Consider the following 23,057-nt stretch of genomic DNA (forward strand, 5'->3'; position numbering starts at 1 on the left):
TTTAGGGTAGCTTGCAATAAAAGACAAAACAAAGTTGTTAAAACAAGTGGGAGTGGGATGTTACTGAAAGAAGGAAGTTCTAATGTTTAACCTTATTGTTATCATGATTAAGCATTACATTTAACTTTGTTTCCTGAGGCAAAAATGGGCAATAAAGTGATCTATACAATTCCTATCTAAGACAGGAAAGCATGTCAATTCTTTATGATAGTTTCTCTTGGTGCTAATTTCTGGTAGGAAGCTATCACCAAGATCACATTTATAGGACACTGAGTGACACAGTATCTGTGACAATTGACAGCTTTATAGCAAATGCAAAAGTAATCTTCATGATGGTCACTGAAAGTCTCATTTCTCAAGAGTCTAATACTAAATCCAACTCACTGAATTCTAAGGTATAAAACAATTTTAGAGAGTAAGAAAAAACAGCACGTTAAAGAATAATCATAAATATTTAAATACTTGTTTTTAATTCAGAAAAGCAAAGGAAATTAAGCTAAAATCCTCAGTTCAATGTTGTCTTTTATAAAAACAAATCTTGAAGATTGAAGTAAGAGAGTTTCTTGATTCAAAGTGAACTACTGTTCCAGATTCCTTACTAAAAAAAAAAAAATCTAGGTCCTATTCTAGGGAGTATTTTCGATGAAATGACCACATTTCAAAAGTTAACAGTTTAAGTCCATTATCATCCTGTGTAGATTTATTTATATCCTAAATATCAGAGATTCAACAAAACTTCTTAAATTACATGTATGTACATATATATATAACATTTTAAAAAATACGTGAACTACATGCCTGATCACTTTCTTCAACCTTGATTCTAATGCTGAAGTATTTAACTGAATATACCCACATATAATAATGCCATTTCTTTAAGGTGGGACACAAGGCTTTGATGAAACACTGTTTCTTCCAAAAGATCACCTTAATTATCCATCAGCTTTGCAGAATGGCCTCACTGTAGCTCTTAAAGTTTACATTAAGTGCTATAACTTTAGTTTCATAAGTTTAGAAATAGGTTCAAATATCACTAATGCAAAGTAGGATTATTACTAAAGATAAACTGTCAGTCCACCATATACTTCCTTGATCCCGTTAGAAATACTCATTTTTCAAGTTATAGGCAAGCAAATGGCATATGTTCTGTTTTAGGAGCCATTGCAACAAATCCTTTATCCAGCTGTAGTGTTGATAGTTATGTACTTATATTTAAATAAACAGGGGCCCCAAGTTTTTCCAAACATTTATGACAAAATTTATAGTTACTTTCAAACTTGTGATAAACATTTCAGTGATACATTTAACTTCTATGCACTTCAGCTTAAATATTTACATAAGAAATCGGATAAACAAAAGCAAATAACAGTATTTCAAGTAAATAGTGTTTGCTGACCGTTTTCTTTGTAGCCCATCCCTAGGATGACCTCAGGTGCTCTGTAGTAGCGAGTCACTACGTAAGGTGTCATCATAAAACTAGTTCCTGCAGTCCTGGCCAGTCCAAAGTCAAGAATCTTCAAAGTGCAGTCTGATTTTACCACTATATTACTGGGCTTTAGGTCCTTCAAAATATTAAAAACAAAAAATGACTGCTATGATATACATAAACATTTTACAGTTTACAAGTTATTAGATCACTTTTTTAAAAAAAGATTTTATTTATTTATTTGAGAGAGAGAGAGAGAGAGGAAGTTTGTGACTGAGCAGGGGGTGTGTCAGAGGAAGAGAGAGAATCCCAAGCAGACTCCCTGCTGAGCGGGGAGCCTGAAATGGGGCTCCACCCCATGATCCTGAGATCATGACCGGAGCTGAAATCAAGTCGGATGCTTAACCCACTGAGCCACCCAGGTGTGCCATTATTAGATCACTTATAAAACAATTCATGATAACTGTTGTAGTTTCTCTCATTATAATCAACATCACACTGCTCAGATTCAACGTAACAGGCAATGTTGAGAAATTAGCTTAATGGCATTTTTCACTTATGAATACCTACATACATATTAGAGAAATTTGTAATGTTTTATTTTCTAGAAATTATGATTAGCTAGAAATTTTCAATCAAGTGCAATAAAAGCAATTTGTAAGGCATTTCAAAGTTTTTATAGTAAAAGAAAGAGAATCATAAGTTAGCATTTATGCTCACTTGTATACTGAATTAGCAGATTTTTTTAAAATCTCATTTTAGGGCTGCCCAGGTGGCTCAGCTGGTTGAGTGTCCAACTCTTGATTTTGGCTCAGGTCGTGATCTCAGAGTCATGGGTTCGAGCCCTGCACTGGGTTCCACACTCAGCGGGGAGTCTGCTTGAGATTCCCCCTCTCCCTCTGCTCCTCCCCTCCCCACTCGTTCTCTCTCTCAAAGAGGGAGAGAACACGCTAGCAGAGGGAGGGGCAGAGGGAGAGGGATAAGCAGACTCCCTGCTGAGCAGGGAACCTGGTGCAGGGCTTGATTCTAGGACCCTGAGATCACGACCTGAGCTGAAGGCAGATGCTTAACCGACTGAGCCATCCAGGTGCCCCCAAAAATCTCATTTTAAAGTCACAGTAAGCTTTATATAGATATTACAAGTCAACAATGGGTCACTCCATGTCAATCCAAGCAAATGTCATTTGACCTTTCAAACTGGTAGACTTTCAATTCTAAAGGACTGAAATGGCCATTATCAGTCTTTCCATCACTGGATTCCTACTTGAAATTACACAAATTTGTTCATAAAATTGTCATCTGCCCATGGAAGTCGGACATCACTGTCTTGGTGCCACTAATCCATAAAATTACTTGCTGTTGATGCTGCTAAATAATGTCCTTGTGAAGAATTTTCCACTTAACCCAACCTTAAGGAATTCTGTGCTATGATCATTAAAAGGCATTCATTACTTCAAGTCCAACACACTGCCTGTTAGCTCCGATGAATCTTATTATGAACCAAGAAACCAAAGAAAGCAAGCACAGTATATCCACACCACAAAACCATTCCATTACTGGTACTGACAAGTAGTATATAACATTCAATGCCAGTAATTAATACAAAAGAAAAAAAGCTGGAAAGACAGTTTACACTTTTGTAACGTTTACATCCAGAAAATCACATATGTTGTCTTTAGCATATTTTGACAGGAGATCATGAATGGGTTTAGAAGATATGTAATCTAAGGGATTTTTCAAATTAAAAATAGATATCAACAGGCTTAGTGAAACAGAAGGTGAAAATTTTCATTATTGCTATTCTGTAAATATAAACTGAACATTATTTACAAAATACATTATCTCAGCAAAGTAACACAGCCTGTTCAAGAACTACATATTGCAAGCTTTGATACTACTTCAGTATCTACTGTGATGGGTAAAGATTAATGGCTCTTTATACTACTGCATTCTAGCCTAGAGATAAGATTTCAACCTTAAACACTTTATTTTGGAAAGATTAAGAGCACAATACAATTTTTTTAGAAGTATTTATCAAGAAAAGTCAAAAAATGCTTCAAAGAATATTACCTGAAATTCATCTTTGTATATCAATCTATACCTTGCTACAGATGTTAGTAACATTGCTAACTATATATGAGAAGAATAAGTGAATTTGTATAAATTTGTGGCAGAGGAAGTAGAACTAACCGAATATTCTGACTTCTCCCCCCAAATTTTTCAGCTTCCTTACATGCAAGGACTAACTGTGATTAGTTCTAGTCAATAGGACGGGAGCGGGAGCAAAGAATAGAAGCACCATGCACAACATCCTGTCTTCTCTTCCTCTGCTTTGTTGATTAGTACCATTCCAGGTAGTGGATCTTCTGTCAGCGCAGGTTGTTGAGCACCTAAGTAAGGCAGAATCCTTACCCCACCGTGATCTACCCTGGACATGTAGTATGGAAAATAAACCTTAGTTGTGTTAAGCTACTACGAATTTAGGGTTTATTTGTTACCTTGGCATAGTCTAGTGGTAACGCTGTGATTTATAATAAGAAATACATATTTGGTCTTTGTCCCAATTACAGGCACACAGCTCCTAAAACCCTTAGAATTACCTAAAAGGTAAGAGCCATAAAGGTGAAAGGAGTGCCTTTTGTTACTCACAAGAAGTCCCTTTCCGGGCACCTGGGTGGCTCAGTCAGTTGAGCATGGGCCTCTTGATTTTGGCTCAGGTGTCAGAGTTGTGAAACTGAGCCCCATATGTCTGGCTCCGTGCTGGGCATGGAGCCTGCCGAAGATTCTCTCTCTCTTTCTCCCTCTACCTCTGTACCACCCTCCTCCCGCACACCTGTACTCCTGCTCCTGCTGGAGTTTATGTTAATGAGGTGACTTCTGGAAAGTTCCAAAGGATGGGGGTTGATTGCCAGGAGAAACAAAGTAATTAAAGGGTTGGAACTTTTCAGCATTTCCTACCTCAAACCTCCAGGGAGGGGGGAGGGCTAAAGACTGAGTTCCATCATAAAAGGCCAATGATTTAATCAATCATGCCAGATAGTGAAGTCTCCATAAAAAACCAATAGGACTGGTAAGGAGAACTTGCAGGTTGGTGAACATACAAAAGTGCTGGGAGACTGGTGCACCCAGAGAGGGCACCGAAGCTCTGGCCCTTTCCCATTTACCTTGCCCAATACATCTCTCCATTTGGCTGTTTCTGGTTATGTCCTTTGTAATAAACTGGTAATCTAGTAAGGAAAATGTTCTCCTGATTTCTGTGAGCCACTCTAGCAAATTAATTGAGCCTGAGGAGGGAGGTTTTGTAAACCTCTGAATTACAACCAGTAGGTCAGAACCACAGATAACAACCTGGGTTTGAGATGGCATCTGAACAGCAGGCACTTGTAGAACTGATCCCTTAACCTGTTGGATGTGATGCTATCCAGGTAGGTAACATCAGGATTAATTTAAAATACAAGATCCCCAGCTGGTGTGCAGAGAACCTGAGACTTGTTTGGTGTGGGAAAAACTACCACACATTTAGTTTTAGAAGTAATAATTTAAGAGTAAAGGAGACACCTAGAAATGTTTTTCCTTTATACCAGTCTATTCTAACATTGAACTTAGTGCCAGAAGTGGGATATTACTATTATAAACACAGGATCATAGCTTAGCAGTTTGATCAGCAGGCAGCAGGGAAACTAATACCAGAGGTTGGATAGGTGATCCAGGTTATATAATAGCAATACACTTCATGATATCACCCCTTGCAATCACTTGGAAAGCACAACTTGCATAATGAACCTGAAACTCTAGAACAAGGGTTGACAAATTAAGGCCTGCTTTTGTGAAGAAAGTTTTATTAGAACACAGTCCTGCCCATTTAATCACCTACTGTCCATTTAATCACCTACAGCTGCTTCTGTGTTACAATGGCAGAGCTGAATAGCTGTGAGACGCTGTCATCTGCAAAGCCTAAAATATTTACTATCAAGCCTTTATAGAAAAAGTTAGCTGACCCCTGCTCTAGAAGAGATTGGAAAGCAAAACTTTAGTAGTGTATTGGTGGCTACTAGCTGCATTTGAAAGAACTGGCCACTTTAAAAGCAGAAATGCACGGGAACCAGAATCTAGAATTGCAGGACCTTGCCATTCTAGAAAAGTTAAATGGTACTAAACCCTTAAAAAAAACTGGCAGATTGTCCAGTAAATCTCTCCCCCACCCAACCCAGGATATAGATGTTCCTTGACTTCATGATGGGGTTACGTCCCAATAAACCCTCATAAGTTGAAAACATCGTAAGCTGAAAATGCATTTAATACACCTAACCTACCGAACATGATAGTTTAGGCTAGCCTACCTTAAACATGCTCAGAACACTTACCTTAGACTATGGTTGGGTAAAATCATCTGATGCAAACCCTATTTTATAATAAAGTGTTGGAGTATCTCACATAATTTATTGAGTAGTGTCCTGAAAGTGAAAATCAGGATGACTGGGCACAGAACACTTGTAAGTGTAGCGGTTCTTCACCCTGTGACTGCCTGGCTGGCTAGGAGCTGCGGCTCACTGCTGCTGCTCAGCCTCATAAGACAGTAGTGTCCTACATACTGCTAACCCCAGCAAAGGTCAAAATTCAAAGTGTGAAATGTGTATCACTTTTTACACCACTGTAAAGTAAAAAAATTAGGTTGAACCACCGTAAGTAGGGGTCCATCTGTACTCCTCCATTTTATTAACGAGCCTTGACAGATAACTTGTTTAGGCAATGGAATGTGAGGGAATATGATGTTCACCAAATCTGAAAAAGTTTTCAATATGCTTGATTTAGCTTGGCTCTTGCTCTGGTATCTTTCACCATGAGAAAACGATGTGCCCCAGAGAGGCATTCCTTTGGCCTGAATAAGGGCAAATCCTGAATCTGACCCCATGGTCTGGAGCAGTGCCACACAACCAACCTACAGACCCCTGAGCAAGCAATAAACGTTGTGTTAGGCCACCGATACCTTGGATTTGTTTTCCGTGCATCACTTCCACTTAATAATCCTGAAAACCTCTGAGGGAAAAAGAGCTGTACATTCTTTCAGTTGATGAAAATGCCTTAGGCTTGCCAACAGAAGCCTGAAAGCTTAAAGGCAGACATTAAGTCGAAGAATATAGAGCCAGTGACTAACAAATGTGCTCTGAAAATAACTGTAATGAAAAAGCAGCAGCCTCCTAAGTTTCTGAGAGCTGTACTGTCAAAGAACTCCATTAGTCTGTGACTTTTCTAGCCTGAAAACAACAGTTTTCAATTCAGGGCAATTCTGGCCTCAGAGGATAGTTGGCAGTGTTTGGAGACATTTTTGGTTGTCACAATTGGGGAGTATTGGTGGCATCTAGTGGGTAGGTGGCCAGGAATGTGCTAAACATTCTACAATACACAGGACAGCTCCTCAGAAGAAAGAATTCCTCATCTAAAACATCAACAGTGTCCAGATTGAGAAGGACTGCCTTAAAATGACACTTAGGCCCCCAATCTTTTACAGACAGTAAGCTAAGAAAGCTGAGCAGCCTCCAAGGAGAACACATTTTCCAATAACCACTTCAGATATATTCAAAAGGATAGTAGAAAAAAAAGACTCTTCACAGAACAGAGCCACAGAGAACAGTGGACACAGTAATCCTTGCAGAAATGAGATTCAGGGACTAATCAAGGAGTATCTGCCCCCCCCATCCCCAAGGGAAGTGACACTGACAATGTCTGCCCAACAGAATGTCCTTCTTTTTTAAAATAATTTTAAAGATGTATTTATTTATTTGAGAGAGAGTAAGAGAGCCTTAAGCAGAGTGTGGAGCCCAACACAGGGCTTGATCCCACGATGCTGAGATCATGACCTGACCCAAAACCAAGAGTCAGATGCTTACCTGACTGTACCACCCAGGCACCTCTGCCCAACAGAATTTCAAATTACAAATTACAAATAACCAATGACTAAACTTTTCAATTTCCCAAATGGGACGGTTTACTGGATATGAAGTAAGGATTACCATGTATCACTTGGAAATAAATGCCTTGACAGACTAGGACTTTGAGTTATCTCCCCTAAGCAGGGGGTGAGTGTACTACATGTAGAATAAAGGGAGCAAAGAAATGTTTGATGACCAGAAGGGTAGACTGTGACAGAGACTAATGCTCACGCATGCTGAAGTCTGCCTCTCCGTATCTCCCTGTCCCTTATAATTAGGCAGGTCCTCATGGTCTGCCAATGGGCTCAGAGCAGAAGTGATGTGTGTCACTTCCAGGCCAAAGCATAGAAGAGACAGTACACACCACCTGGCTTTCTCTTCCCCTGACACAATGACCAGGAACTATGCAGCTGGTGGAGCCTCATTCAGCTTGGGTCTCTGAGTGACTATGTGGAACCCCATTCCCAGCCCTGACTTGTACTAAAACCCTAAGGGATGATAGTTCAGGTTATTTTACCAAGTAAATGATCTTAGACCAGCAGAGGTATTAGGCTGGGGTGAAGGGTATTTAGACTTAGTAGGAGAGCAGAGAGATGAGTATCAGTTGTGGCCTCAAGACCAGTTTCAGGAGTGGGTGCTGTAGTTTATCCCATTAAACTTCTTGTAAGTGACTCAAGGAATATCAAATAAAATCCTGGAGGAAGAGTTTCCAGTACTTACTGTATGAAGGAAATAGGAATAAGTGGCACCAGAGGTGTCCTATAGTGAGTCCTGTGGTGCCTTGTTCTGATCCCTGGTTCAGGATCTCTTCCAGCTGCTAGCAGTATTGGTTGCTGAGTTTTCAGCAAACCTCTCTCCTGGAATTGCCTTCAACCACAGAGAGCCACTTTTCCAAGGTCATGCTGCTCCTCAAAGTCCAACTGAGTCACCAGCTGAAGACTCTGGAGTGATTGCATCCAATTCAATTTTTCCCTCTGTCCAGTATTCCTTTACTCCCTTAAAGATGTTGATGCTGAGAGGACTCCCAAACAAACTTCTTACATGTATATCTCCATCCTAGAGACTGTTTCCCAGAGAGCCTGACCTAAAATAAAGGCACATTCTTCTTCATAGGTAACAGATCCTAGTATGTCTCTTCTTAGCTCAAATTTATTGTGTAAGTCTTCTATAGTTATACTGTATTTTTACCACTTTATCCATCCACACTAAGGGAGTATGTTAAAAGATCCCAATACTATCGTGTTCAGATAATTCTTCTATTTTCCACAGTTTAAGCTTTGTGTATTACAACTCCACTGCATGTATAAAGTTCTTGACAGTTACTTATCCAAATAGGTGGATTACACGCTTTTTCCTCACAAGGTCACTGAAAAATGCTTTGTTCCTGGCCCCACGATATTCAGTGCATTTGATTAAATACAGTCATCCTTGTTCTCATGTTTTATTTTCCCAGTACATCTTTGCCAATACCTTTGCTTTCAGCCTTTGGAAGCTAGCTACAATTGTTTGCATTACAGAAACACATAGCTGGTGGTGGTGGTTTTGTATGTCAAAATTTGAACTTTGTTCATTAAGGGGTTAATCCCCTTTACCCATTATTTTATATATTGGTCTTCTGTAATTTAATGTTTCCTTTTTATGTTTCCTGCTATTTCGTTTGTTTCCTCTTCTATCATGTAGTCTTGTGATTTGTTTTACCCACCTGCTAGCTCCATTAATCTGAAAATTTTCTATTTGGAAAATTTTACTTTACTAAAATCAAATTAACTTCCATGGTGGCAGATTACTGTCCTGGTTCACAGGGCAAAAGAAACAAAAACAAAACCCAGAAGTTTAACTCATTTGCCTCACACAATATATAACGGGATGAGGAAGATAATACACTCTCCCATGTGAAGAGATTTCTCTTATGTTGACTAAAGATGGCATTAGACATAACATGATAGCAGTTACATATGCAATATACAAAGCAATTCAGTTAGAATGATAACTAAGAATAAGCCTAAATAACTCACATACATAATTGTCTTAAAATAGATAACTTGAGCACAAATCTCTGTATTCATTTTGAGTTAGGTTATTTGACACAAGGTAGCTCAGAGATATAATTCCACTGAATTAAATACTTTTCAAGATATTCCTCTCAAATTAGATGCTATTCTTTTCAAATAAGCTAGAATTAAAACTAAAATACAAAAACACAAGTCCACACAAAAACTTGCACCTGTACACGTTCATGTCAGCATTGCTCATGATAGCCAAAAAATGGTTAACAACCCATATGTCCCTCAAGTGATGAATGGATAAACAAAATGTGGGATATATCCATAAAGTGAACTATTATTCGGCAATAAAAAGAAACGAAGTACTGATAACATGATAAATAGAAGGATGAACCTTGAGAACACTATGCTAGGGAAAAGAAGCCAGACATAAAAGACCACATTATATATATAATTCCACTTATATGAAATATCCAGAATAGGCAACTATATGGAGATAGAAAATAGGTTAGTAGTTGTGTAGGGCTGGGGGTGAAGGGAAGAGGGTATTAACAGGATTTGAAGGCTAATAAGTACAGGATTTCTTTAAGGGTGGTGAAAACGTTCTAAAATTATATTGTGCTGATGGCTGTACAACCTTTGAATATAATTACACACTTTATAAACTGTATGGTATGTGAATTACATGTCAATAAAGCAGTTAAAAAACAGATTACAAAAATATAAACTATTTCTGAATATATGAGAAACAACTCCGATAAATACTCAGTTTTATATAATTGATAATGATAGGATATTTTATATACCGCTTCGTTTCAGAGCAAAACTAAGCTTATACTACTCCATATAAATCAGTGAAATTCAACTTTCCCAAAATACAATTAAAGGCAGTGATGTCAGCAAAAATGGAAGAGTAGATTGCTCCACAGAAACACTAAAAAGCAAAGCAAAATGGATCAGAATAACCTTTTTCAGAAATCTGGAAAACAGTCAAATGTTCACAACAACCAAGTAAACACAGAATCAAGAAAAAGGCAACTTAAAAACAATAGCAAAGATGTATGGTGTTTTTACGAGCCCTTGTCCCACCCATCTTCCTGGCTGGGTGGGAGGGTCTTGAAGAAAGCAGCCTGCCTTCTCACTGTGGGACTCTGGTCTTGGGCTAGATAGGGGGCATTTCTCAAAAACACTGTAAGGCAAATGAATAACCCATTCTGCCTGTGACAAAACATTAAAGTTGAAGAAAACAAGACATGACATACCATCAAGTGTACAACATATGCATAATGGAAGTCCCAAATAAGAGGAAAAAGGAAAAGGAGCAGAAAAAATATTTGAAAAAATAATGACTGAAAAATTCCAAATTTAGCGAAAGACTAAATCTATACACCCAAGTTGTTCAGTGAACTCCAAGGATAAAAGCAAAGAGATCTACACCGAGACATATTATAATCAAACTGCTGAAAACCAAAGACAAAGAGAGAATCTTAAGAATCAAGAGAAGCAACTTGTCATTTAGAAGAGATCCTCAATGATATTAACAACTGATTTTCTCAAAAGAAACCATACAGGCCAAAAGGCAGTGAAAAGACACATTTAAACTGCTAAAAGAGGGGCGTCTGGGTGGCTCAGTTGGTTAAGCGACTGCCTTCGGCTCAGGTCATGATCCTGGAGTTCCAGGATGGAGTCCCACATCGGGCTTCCTGCTCAGCAGGGAGTCTGCTTCTCCCTCTGACCCTCTTCCCTCTCGTGCTATCTCTCATTCTCTCTCTCTCTAAAAAATAAATGAAATCTTTAAATAAATAAATAAATAAACTGCTAAAAGAAAAAAAAATTCCAAACAAAAATTCTGTATCTAACAAACTATCCTTCAAAAGCGAAGGAGATTAAGTAAGATACTTTGAGATAAATAAAAGCTATGGGAATTTGTTGCTAGTTACACCTGCCCTATAAAGAAGGCTACAGTAGTCCCTCAGGTAGAAATAAAAGGACATTAAACAGTAACTTGAAGCTGTAAGAAGAAATAAAAGAATAGTGGTAAAGGTAATTACATAGGTAAATACAAAGGTCAGTATTACTGTGTTTTGGGTTTCTAACTTCTCTTTTTTTTCCAATATGATTTAAAAGACAAATGCATTAAACAATAATTGCGTTTCTATCTTACTGAGCACACAGTGTATAAATACGTAATATTTGACAACTACAACATAATGGGGGAAGAACAGTCTCTATATAGGAGTAGAGTTTTTGTGAAGGTAAGGTGGTTAATAATTCAAAATAAATTCTGTTGTAAGTTGAAGACATTAACTGCAATCCTAATGGTAACCTTTAAGAAATACTCCCTCCAAAAACAGGAGAATACATATTTTTCTAAGTACACAATGAATATTCTTCAGAACAGACCACATGTTGGGTAAGTCTCAATAAATTTTAAAAGAAATCATACAATGTATCTTCTCTGACCACAGTGGAATGAAGCTAGAAATCAAGAAAAAAGGAAAACTGGAAAATTCACAAATTTGTGGAAATTAAACAGCATACTCTTAAACAACCAATGGGGCAAAGAACAATTCACAAGGAAAATGAGAAAATACTTTGAGATGAATGAAAATGAATATACAACACACAAAAATTTAGGGAATACAGAAAAAGCAAGCTCAGAGGGCAATTTCATAGCTGTGTTTAAGCTGCTGAGTCTATGTTATTTTGTTATGGCAGCCCAAGCAGACTAATGCAACGTAAGTAAACAGAAAGACATTTGTCGGGTGTCTGTGAACTGGAATACTAAGTATAGTTGAGAAGGTAAAACAACCCAAGCAATCTACAGTCAATAAATGAAATCTTTATTAAAATTCCAATGGCCTTTCTGCAGAAATGGAAAAGCTGATATTCAAATCCACATGGAGTCACAAGGGGCCTTGAACAGTCAAAACAATATTTAAAAAGAATAAAGTTGGGAGGGCTCACACTTTCCCATTTTCCCAAAACTTACTAGAAGACTACAGTATCAATTTATCTTTTTTTTTCCTCTGGTTGATTGTACTTTTTGGTACCATTTGTCAGAATTCGTTGTCAAATCATTAAGGTTTATCCTTACGTTTTCTTTCAAGAGTTTTATAGCTTTAGCTCTTATGTTTAGGTCACTGACCCATTTTGAGTTAACTTTTGTGTACAATGTGAGGTAAGGATCCAAATTCATTCTTTTGCTTGTGGAAATCCAGTTGTCCCAGCCCCACTTCTTAAAGAGACTTATTTTTTCCCAGTTGAATGGTCTCTGACACCCTTGTTGAAAATCAGTTAGTTATAGATATGTGATTTTATTTCTGCACTTAGTTCTATTCCATTGGTCTATGTCTTTGACCTTACAGCAGTTCCACATAATTCTGATACTTGAATTTCATGAAAATTAAAACTTTTGTGCATCAAAGGGTATCAAGAAAGTGAAAAGACAATATACAAAATGAGAGAAAATATTTACAAATCACATACCTGATAAGGGTCTAGTATCTTTTATATATATTTATATATAATACATAAAGAACTTCTATAACTCAACTTATATATATATGTAATATATAAAGAACTTACATATATATAATATAGAAAGAATTTCCATAAATCAACAATGAAAAGACAAACAACCCAATTTTAAAAAATGGGCAAAGGGCTTGAACAGACACTTCTCCCAAGAACATATACAAATGACCAACAAGCATATGAAAACATTCAACATCTTTAGTTATTAGGGAAATGCAAATCACAAGGAGATACCACTCTGTACTCACTAGGATGGTTAGAATACAAGTCAGTAAGTACTAGCAAAGATTTGGAGAAATCAGAACCTTCACACGTTGCTACAGGGAATGTAAAATGGTATAGCCACTGTTGAGAACAGTTTGGTAGTTGTTCTAAAAGTTAAATATACAATTACCATAGGACCCAATCCTAGGAAGATACCCAAAAGAACTGAAAATAGGAACTCAGACAAATACTTGTACATGAGTGTTCATAGCAGCACTATTCGCAAAAGCTAAAAGGCAGAAATAATGCAAATGTCTATCAGTGGATGAATGGATAAACAAAACATGGTACATACATATAGTATTATTCAGTCATAAAAAGGAATGAACTACTGGTACATGCTACAACATGAATGAGACTGACAACATTATGCTAAGTTAAAGAAACTAAACACAAAAGGTCACATATGATTCCATTTCTATGAAATATCCAGAAGAGAAAAATCCATAGACACAGAAAGCAGACTGGTATGAGGCCAGGGGCTAGCGAGAGAGGGAGATGGGAACTGACTGCTTCATGGGTATAAGGATTTTTGGGGCAATGAAAATACTTCAAAATTTTCTATTGGTGGTGGATGAACAATGTTGTGAATGGACTAAATGTCAATGAATTGAACCCTTTAAAAGATGGTTAATTTTATGTTAGTTGAATTTCACCTCAGTAATTAAAAAAAGGATTATGATGATAGTTTTTTCTACTAACCCGATGAATAATTCCAGCAGAGTGAAGGTGCTTGATTCCACACAGCATCTGATAGAGAAGGTAGGACATTCTTTCATGATCTAGTTCCATCTGAATCACTTGGCAAAGATTCGCATCCATGAGCTCCATGACTATGTAACTTCATGGGTGAAAAAAGATGAAAGCTATAGTGTACAGCAACAGTCTGAGAATAATGTATGAACATAAAGTTTTAATTGTCAAACTTACACATCTTGAAATTCTTCTAGGGATTTCTGTGGTGTGAAAACATTCAAAAGGCCAATTATCTGTGGCAAAAGCAAAAAGACAGAAAAATTAGACACCACTGCTACTAATAATACTTTCATTTAGGAACTGCAAATACATGAGTTAAAAAAAAATCCACTATCAGTATAAGAATTTTAAAATCTTATGTTCTAAGCCCAAGTAATCTCTTACTTTACATATTAAAACTTTATGGCCAGGGACTGGGGGTAGGGAGGGAACCAAAGCACGCAGGATCTTTAGGGAGGTGAAAATACTCTGTATGATACTATAATAGTAGATATTATGTCATTACACATTTGTCCAAACCCAAAGAATGTACAACACCAAGAGTGAACCCTAATGTAAACTATGGACTTTGAGTAAAAAGGATGCATCAAGTGATTATAATGAATGTACCAGTCTGGTGGGGAATACAGATAATGAGGGAGGCTATGCATGTGTGGCGGCAGGGGTATATGAGAGATCTCTGTACCTTCCTCTCATTTTTGCTGTGAACCTAAAAATGCTCTTAAAAAAAAAAAAGCCTTAAAAAAAAACCGTTATCAACAGAAGAGCTCCACATATCCATTCCATTTATGAATACTCAATAATCAAGGACCTATATTATAATCCTCTATGTACTTTGTAGGCAAATTTTAAATACCTTCTACTAGCTCTTACCTAACTTAATATCTGTATATAATCTCAGCCCTCCCTGCAACGCCCTCAGTTTTTCATAATAATGAACTTGCCCCGTTTTCTGCATTCCCAGTCTATTCACTGGTTCATCCACAGGCATGCCCTCTTTCCCACCATTCTGTCTTTAATCCTTTTCTCTACCTGTACCCTTTCCCTGGGCAACATATGGTTTTTTGGTTTTTGTTTTTTTGTCTAAACATTTCTATGTGGATAATTTCCAAATATACATTAAAAGTCCTTACTTAGTTTGTAAGTCTCAAATATATATTGCCTATATACTGCCACTTCAAATGAAAATCTCACAAATATAAAATTGAACTCATTATCATTCCTACCCAAACTCTTTACTTTCCCAGAGTGCCTTCTCTTTTACAAGAGTGATTTTTTACTTTTTCAGTATTTGCACCAAAATAAATACTGCAAATATTTGCACCATAAAAAATAAAAAATACTATCCCATTCTACTGTCAGCTGACCTTCAACCTCTTCTTCCCATTCCCTGTGCTACTATATAGATAGAGGATTCTAACATCTCATCTAGACTGTTGATGCTATAATTACTTCCAACATTAAGGTTCCCTAAACAATGATTTCCATTTTATTGCCTATAATATGGTAAAAGAAAGACCTGATCATATTACTGACCTCTTCAAAAACTTAATGCCAGAAAAAAAAATTCTAAAACTCCCTTGTAATACATTCAAAGCCTTCCTTCCATGACAGAACATCATCAACCCAGTTCATCACCTGCTAAGCTCTCTATTAAACTTGATACTTTAGCCATCTTAAATAAGTTTAAACAATGTTATCTTTAAAAAAATTTCAATGCCTTTAAACATACTCTTCCCTGTACTTGTCATATTTACCTACTGAATTCAGTTACCTTCAAAACTGATGTCTTTTGTAGAGTCTGACAACCTCTAGTCCTTGACAGGTTGCTGAATATTTTCTTTACTTAGTCCCCACAATATCTTACATGTTATTATGGCACTTAACACAGTGTCGTATAGTTTCATTTTCACAACAGCCTCATCCCAATCACACCAGAATCCTTGTAAGAAAGAATTATTCACTTTTTCAGCCCTGTACCATAGGGAGATACATGACACACATTTTTAAAACGTTTGTTGACAATTAGGGATGGGAAAGTTTGTCTAGACCAACTTCATGAGGGCAGAATCTATGTCATTCATCTAAGCATAAAGTTTTGCTTATGGAAGGCATCAAAATATTTGTTCAGTGAATAAACTCAGAAAAATAATTTCCAGATCAGAAAAGGTCAAACAAATTTGTTTAAGATAGGGAAGGTGATAATAAGAATGCATCTAGCTACTCTAAATGAATTAATTCCTGACTTCTAAACAGATGAACTGCACATCTAGAGACTCGGAGAAATAGTAAAACTGTTCATATCTGAGAAATCCTAGAGTAGAAGAAAAGTGTTAAAGATGAAAAGCATATAAAGACAAAAGATTAGTGGTTGCTTAGAGCCAAGGGTTGTGGGAGATAGGAAAATGAGAGCTAAATAATACGGAGATTCTTTCTGAAGTGACGAAAATGTTCTAGAACTATGGAAAGTCAAATACATCTGTGAATATACTAAAAACCACTGAATTACACACATTAAATGAATAAACTGTATGGTATGTGAACTGTATCTCAATAAAGCAGTTATAAAATAAAAAATTAAGACAGCTGTCTTACTTTTCAAAAAGGAAAATAAAGGAAATTATACTAATCATAGATTGGACGGTCAAACAAAAGTCAAGAACTGATTATGTGGGTGATATATAACTACTTTGAAAGAATTAACACTTACTAGGAGCAGGTAAAAATTCACTGAGAAACTGTACTTCCTTCTGTGAATAAAACAACGACAACAAAGAATAGCAGCAGTAAATCAGAAACGTGACCAGATAAGTATATGAAGATTTCAAAAAGGCATTTTTGAAAATGTCTCCAGTCATAATATCCATGCGAATAAGATGAAGAATTCAGGGAAGATGGGTAATTTTTATAGTTACACATGTCATTTTGTGGTATGCCCAAGGGTCACTAATGAACTAATCCAGTTATTATGAAGGCATCCTGAGCAATACTGGAATACGAAACTAGCATGTGAAAAGTCAGAACAAAGAAAAAGCAATCCCCAAGAGTCTGGGAAGAGGAACCAGATTTCATATGTGAAATTCTAGGGAGAAATAGGAAGTACTATACTTAACCTCCAAAACCAAAAGATAATAAGTAAAAGATGGGGGGGCACCTGGCTCGCTCAGTCTGTACAGCATGTGACTCTTGATTTTGGGGTTATAAATAAAATCTTTAAAAAACAAACAAAAAAAGAAAGTAAAAGATGGGAAAGATGTGATCTACTAGCAGGCCTGTGACAAAGAATAACTTGCTAAGACAATGTGAATCAAATGGTGACCTGATTTCTAAACAGGATTATAATGTCCATGGTTAAGAGGAGATGACATGACTCATCAATTCTCTTGGAGAATTCAGTCAGACATGAAGTACTGTGTGCTAGGTGACATACCAAAGTATGTTCAGAGATAAGTGACCAAGTTGAAAAACAAATTCAAAAGCATCTATGAAAACAGTCGGAAATGCAAAACAATATGAATGTACCCAGTACCACTGAAGTGTATGCTTAAAATGGCTAACACAGTGAGTTTTATGTTATGTGTATTTTACCACACACACACACAAAAAAAGAGGTGAGAAAATATAGAGATTTTTAGACCAATGAAGAGATGATCTGTGTGGAACATGAAACTGCTGAAAAGGCAAGACATTACAAAAACATCCATCCATTAGGAGTATAAAAATTCCATTATCATTCCTGGTTTCCCTCTACAGTTGACCCTTTGAACAACATGGGTTCAAACTGTGTGGGTTCACGTATACATGGACTTTTTTTGATACAGTACAGTACTGTGTAAGAATTTTCCTTATGATTTTAGTAACATTTTTTCTCTAGCTTACTTTAAGAATACAACACATATAGTATACAAAATATGTCTTAATCAACTATTTATGTTATCAGTAAGGCTTCCAGTCAACTGTAGGCTATCAGTTGTTAAGTTTGGGGTTGTCAAAGTTATATGCAGATTTCAACTGCACAGGGGGTTGATATCCCCCCCACATTATTCAAGGGTCAACTGTATTGAGTTTTACATTCAGTCTCTGAACAAATATGTTTTGAGCATCTACTCTATGTCAGCACTCTTGTGCCAAGGGTACTGCCTGCATAGACCTTGCCATCCCCATCAGAGGGTTAGCTATGTGAAACAGGCTTTCCATGCCCTCCATCTAGTCAACGGAACCATCGTTTTTTGCAGTCACCCAGGCACAGGAAGTAGGAGTCATTGGCCATGTCTCCAATGCAAAACAAAGGCAGTATCACCACCATCATCGCCATGAAACAGACTACAAGGGGGCATGAGCAGCTAAATCTGAGGGTAGGAGGCTACCAACAAAACCCTGACAAGCAACATGGCTGGCTCCCATCTAGAACAAGAATGGCTGACAAAACTTGTTCCCTGTCCTGACTTTAATCTATACCTCTTTTTATATGCTGTTCTTTCTGGGAGGCCCTTCTCCTTCAACAATCCAATTTTTACCCCATTTTTAAGAATTAGTCTAGGGCCACCTTTCCCCAAAGCTTTCCCATTTCATGAAAGCTCACACAATCTTCTCTCCTGAAAGCTCAACACTTATTTTCCATCTACCACAATTTGACAATCAAACTTCCACTGCTTTATATCATATTTGATAGTTCACTATGTATTTGTCTTCAAAATAACACTATACGTTACCCCAAATAAGTAGCCTCATCCTTAACTTACATGAATTTTTCCCCTCAGTGACTAATTTACTAACTCCAGTACACAGAAGGCTTGCAGTTAGCTCTCAAAATATGGTAAACTGTGTTATCTGCAATCAGAAAGCACTGAGCTTATTTTATTTTATAAACTCCTTTGTACAAATAACACAAGACATCTCCAGTCAGATGCTTTTGGTTTAGTACTTCATAAAACTGTCCCTTACACAATTCACTCCTAGTTTATTTCTTCTCGGCTGAGAGAAATTATTCCATTAAAATAATCATAAAAGTATGCTTAAGTAAGTTTAAAAAAGTGTAACTATTTCTTCTCAAAATGAGTGAAAGTTATATGTTTTAGTCGTTATAACCATTAGGAAAAAGAATTAGGGATATTTTCCTAATTTCATTTAAATATTTTTTGAAGTTTCTGCTAAACTGCTTTATAAAATCACAGACTACCTTCAACCTAAAGTGATCAGTGAGTATCAGCATCACTTTAAAAAGTGGGAGTAGGGTAGGGAGAAATGATTTGAATTTTATATCTAATATTAGTAAATAAAATTCCAGTGTCAAAGTAAAATGGGAACAATTTCATCTCTGTGCTAAGGCTACAGTCTTCTGAAATGTCAGCCTGAGAGAAAACAAAAAAGAAGATGAGATCAAGCCTAAAGTTCTTCTAAAACACCTACTTCTTTTAAAACTCCTTTTGCAAATTAAATGTCAGAAAATTACACAATCTAAATTTCAGAAAAAAAATAAATTTCAGAAGCTGTTTTCTTTTGATATAATTTAATAAAGTTGAGAAAAAACTTATACTGTAGATATATACCCCTTTTAAATAATGTTTCAATCCAGAAGAATTTAAAGCACGTAATATATTTTTAAAGTTTTTGTTATGTATTCATGAACAAATCTTGATTTCATCTACACTTAAGACATTTTCTAAAATGTTCACTTACATTTTTGTGATTAACACATTTCATAAGAACTAGCTCTCTGTAAGCCCGTTTAGCATGAGTCTGATTCTGAAATGGCCGGCTTAGCTTCTTGATTGCAACATTTCTTTCAAGAATGGCATCATAAGCTGCACTGTAACAAGAAATTCAAAAACAACAAAAAAACTTAAAAATCTGCAAAACTGAATTTATGAAACATTCATGCAGACTCCTTACTTTCTCCAAAGATAAAATGCAACTGTATCAATTTCCAATCTTTGATATTCAACCTGTTTATTCTATACCTATTATAGCATATTCCAACAGTGTATAGCCTTGTTCTGTTTCTTAAAATGTTAATATATTCAATGGACTGTGAAGACAGACACAGTGATTGTTCATTGGGTGCCCTCCAAGATCCACCTAGCATACAATGGGTACTCAATGCACAAATGTTTAATGAGTATTCAGATCCAATAGATAACTTTAAGAGTAATGAATCCTTCACCCTGCACCTACATCAAGGAAAGACACGATTAAAGAATACATGTGGTCGGTCGCCTGGGTGGCTTGGTTGTTGGGCATCTGCCTTCGGCTCAGGTCACGGTCCCAGGGTCCTGGGATCGAGACCCACATCGGGCTCCCTGCTCATTGGGAAGCCTGCTTCTCCCTCTCCCGCTCCCCCTGCTTGTGTTCCTGCTCTCGCTGTTTCTCTCTCTCTCTCTGTGAAATAAATGAATGAAATCTTCAAAAAAAAAAAAAAAAAGAATACATGTGGTCATAAATTCTACCCAAATACTTCCTGAAGAATTCTACATAAGTAGATCACTTACATTTCCTTGGACACAACAAAATCAATGCAGAAAGAGAAAAGAACACATATATAAAGGTATATAAAAGGTTATTTTATAATGTAGGAAGTACTTAAAATTTGGGAGGAAGAATTAAAAACTCAAGTTTACAGATATAAATGCTAGATCTCAGGACATTAGAAGCTGCTTTGTAACTGTTAAAGAAACGCCTATAATTCTGCAACATATAACATCATCCTCATTACTCTTCATATTTTCTACCATATGACACGGACTAAACAGCATGTTTTGCAAATGACAGATCAGAGAAAGTAAAGCACAAATAAGGAAAAGCATCTTAAAATTATAGAAGATTATGATTGAAAGAGACTTTAAAAATCATTTGAATTCACCACTGCCAGGAGGTTAATTCGCCCAAGTTGGTCAGAGAGTTAAAAGCAAAGCTGAGACCAAAAGACTGAGACATGAGGTTATCACTTTCCATACTGGACTACCTAACATACTGTAAGACTTTAATTTATGTGATATTTGGAAAGTTAGCACACTGCTGATTGAAATTATTCTCTCATCTAACTGAAAACTCGAGTTTGTTCTCTAGCTATCTCACTATCTCAAATGTAGTGAAGAAAGATGTATTAAGATATTGGTACTCTGGCATAAATGGACACATCTACACATTATATGCCAGAACCATTTTGTATATACGTATATATACATACACATAGCAAAACAGACATAAATATTATAACCTTGAGTTAGAAAATGCCATATTTACAGATATGTTCTTCCCAATTTAAAAATAAACATTAGGGGTCATAAATAGAAGTTTTGACTGTTTCAGATCAAGTATGTTTTATTTTTAAGCATTAAATTCGTTCCTATTTTTTATCTGTGAAATCAAACTAATATTTCAAACCTCTGAAGTATCTGAGTAGGTTCCACTACTCTGTATCCAAGGAAGTTAGATATCTAATGTTGATACTTAAATGTGCACAAATTAGAGACCCCAAACCAGACCGGTATGAATCTTACTATCACTGGGCCCAAAATGATGTCTTTAAAAAAAATTTAAGTTCTTCTATTGATTCTGATGATAATATAGAGTGAGTTTAAAAAAAAAATTATTTTTTGAAGATTTATTTACTTATTTTAGAGAGAAAGTGAGAAAGAGAGAGAGAGAGAGAGAGAGAGAGAGAGAGAGAAAGCACACGGGGGAGGGGCAGAGGGAGAGAGAAACTTAAGACAACTCCACATTGAGTGCAGAGCCCCATGTGGGTCTCCATCTCATGACCTGGAGATCATGACCTGATTTGAAACAAAGAGTCAGATGCTTAACCAACCGTGCCACCCAAATGCCCCCAGAAAACACATTTCTATTTTTTTTTAATTTATTTATTTGAGAGAAAGAGAGCACATGTGTGTGCATGAGCATGGCAGGGGGAGGGTAGAAGGAGAGGGAGAAGCAGACTCCCCGCTGAGCAGGGAGCCTGACACAGGACTTGATCCTAGGACCCTGAGATCACGATCTGAGCTGAAGGCAGATGCTTAACCAACTCAGCCACCTAGGCACCCCACAAAAAACATTTTTAAACACTATTAAGAAGTTTATAAATACTATATTCCTTACAACCACCATGTAAAATTAGGTGAGAACACTGGCTTAGAAGTGTTAACTTGCCATGAATCACAAATACATCATAAAGCTAGAATCTGAACCACGAGCTGGCTTTCAGAATCCTTCCTGTATTGACTGTAGCACATTATTTTCTTTAAACTTAATTTGTGTTTTATTAAATATGGTTGGTTAAAATGACAACCAGCCAGCCAATGCTCTACAAAATTACCCAAATTCTATAATTTTTGGTATTATAAATTCTTCAAGAGTACAGAAAGAATAAATGCTACTGTTCCCATTAGAGAAATGTTATTTTAGTATTTTACCATAATTGCTATTTTACTTTTTTTTTTTTAAGGATTTTATTTATTCATTTGAGACACAGAGATACAGAGAGAGAGAAGAGAAAGCATGAGCAGGGAGAGAGGCAGAGGGAGAGGGAGAAGCAGGCTCCTTGTTGAGCCAGGAGCCCCATGTGGAGCTCAATCCCAGGACCCTGGGATCATGACCTGAGCTGAAGGCAGACGCTTAACCATCTGAGCCACCCAGGCGCCCCTATTTTTCTTTTTTTTAAAGCAAGCTCCACACCCAGCACAGAGCCCAACACGGGACTCAAACTCAGGACCCTGAGATCAAGACCTGGGCTGAGATCAAGAGTCGGATGCTTAACTGACTGACCCACCCAGGTGCCCCAAGGGCTGAATTTTTTAAAAAGTAATATATCATCACAGGTAAAGTCCCCTCCCTTGTCTCTATTTTCAGAGGTAAGCATTATTCTGAGTTTGGTGTTTATTAATGGCTTTTATACTTTCCTACATATGGATGCATCCATAAATATATGGTCCTATTTTGTATATTTTAAACTGTATATAAATGGTACAATAATGCATATATATTCTGCATCTTCCTTTTAAACTCAACATTACATTTCTGAGATTGTCTTTGTTGAAACATACCTCCAGTTCATTTTAAATGTTGTATAGTATTTCACTATATGAATATATCACAATTTTTTATTCTCATGGACAGACTTGCTGCTGTTACCAATTTTTGCTATTA

The 23,057-nt window shown here is 36.6% G+C and overlaps 1 protein-coding gene across 3 annotated transcripts in view; it reads right to left on the reverse strand.

Moving 5' to 3' along the window:
• MAPK8 (mitogen-activated protein kinase 8) overlaps positions 1-23,057 on the reverse strand; it is a 112,972-nt gene that overhangs the window by 12,625 nt on the left and 77,290 nt on the right. For all 3 annotated transcript variants that reach the window (XM_028098950.2, XM_028098951.2, XM_028098952.1), the window contains exons 3-6: positions 19,596-19,725; positions 14,091-14,149; positions 13,863-14,001; positions 1,397-1,562 (exon numbers count right to left, since the gene is read on the reverse strand). In XM_028098950.2, coding sequence (XP_027954751.1) covers positions 1,397-1,562; positions 13,863-14,001; positions 14,091-14,149; positions 19,596-19,725 — 494 coding nt within the window. The remainder of the gene's footprint in view (positions 1-1,396; positions 1,563-13,862; positions 14,002-14,090; positions 14,150-19,595; positions 19,726-23,057) is intronic.

The sequence above is a fragment of the Eumetopias jubatus genome, unplaced genomic scaffold (assembly GCF_037043125.1).
Source record: "Eumetopias jubatus isolate StellerSeaLion01/CBP00866 unplaced genomic scaffold, mEumJub1_p1.0 scaffold_17, whole genome shotgun sequence".
NCBI lineage: Eukaryota > Metazoa > Chordata > Mammalia > Carnivora > Otariidae > Eumetopias > Eumetopias jubatus.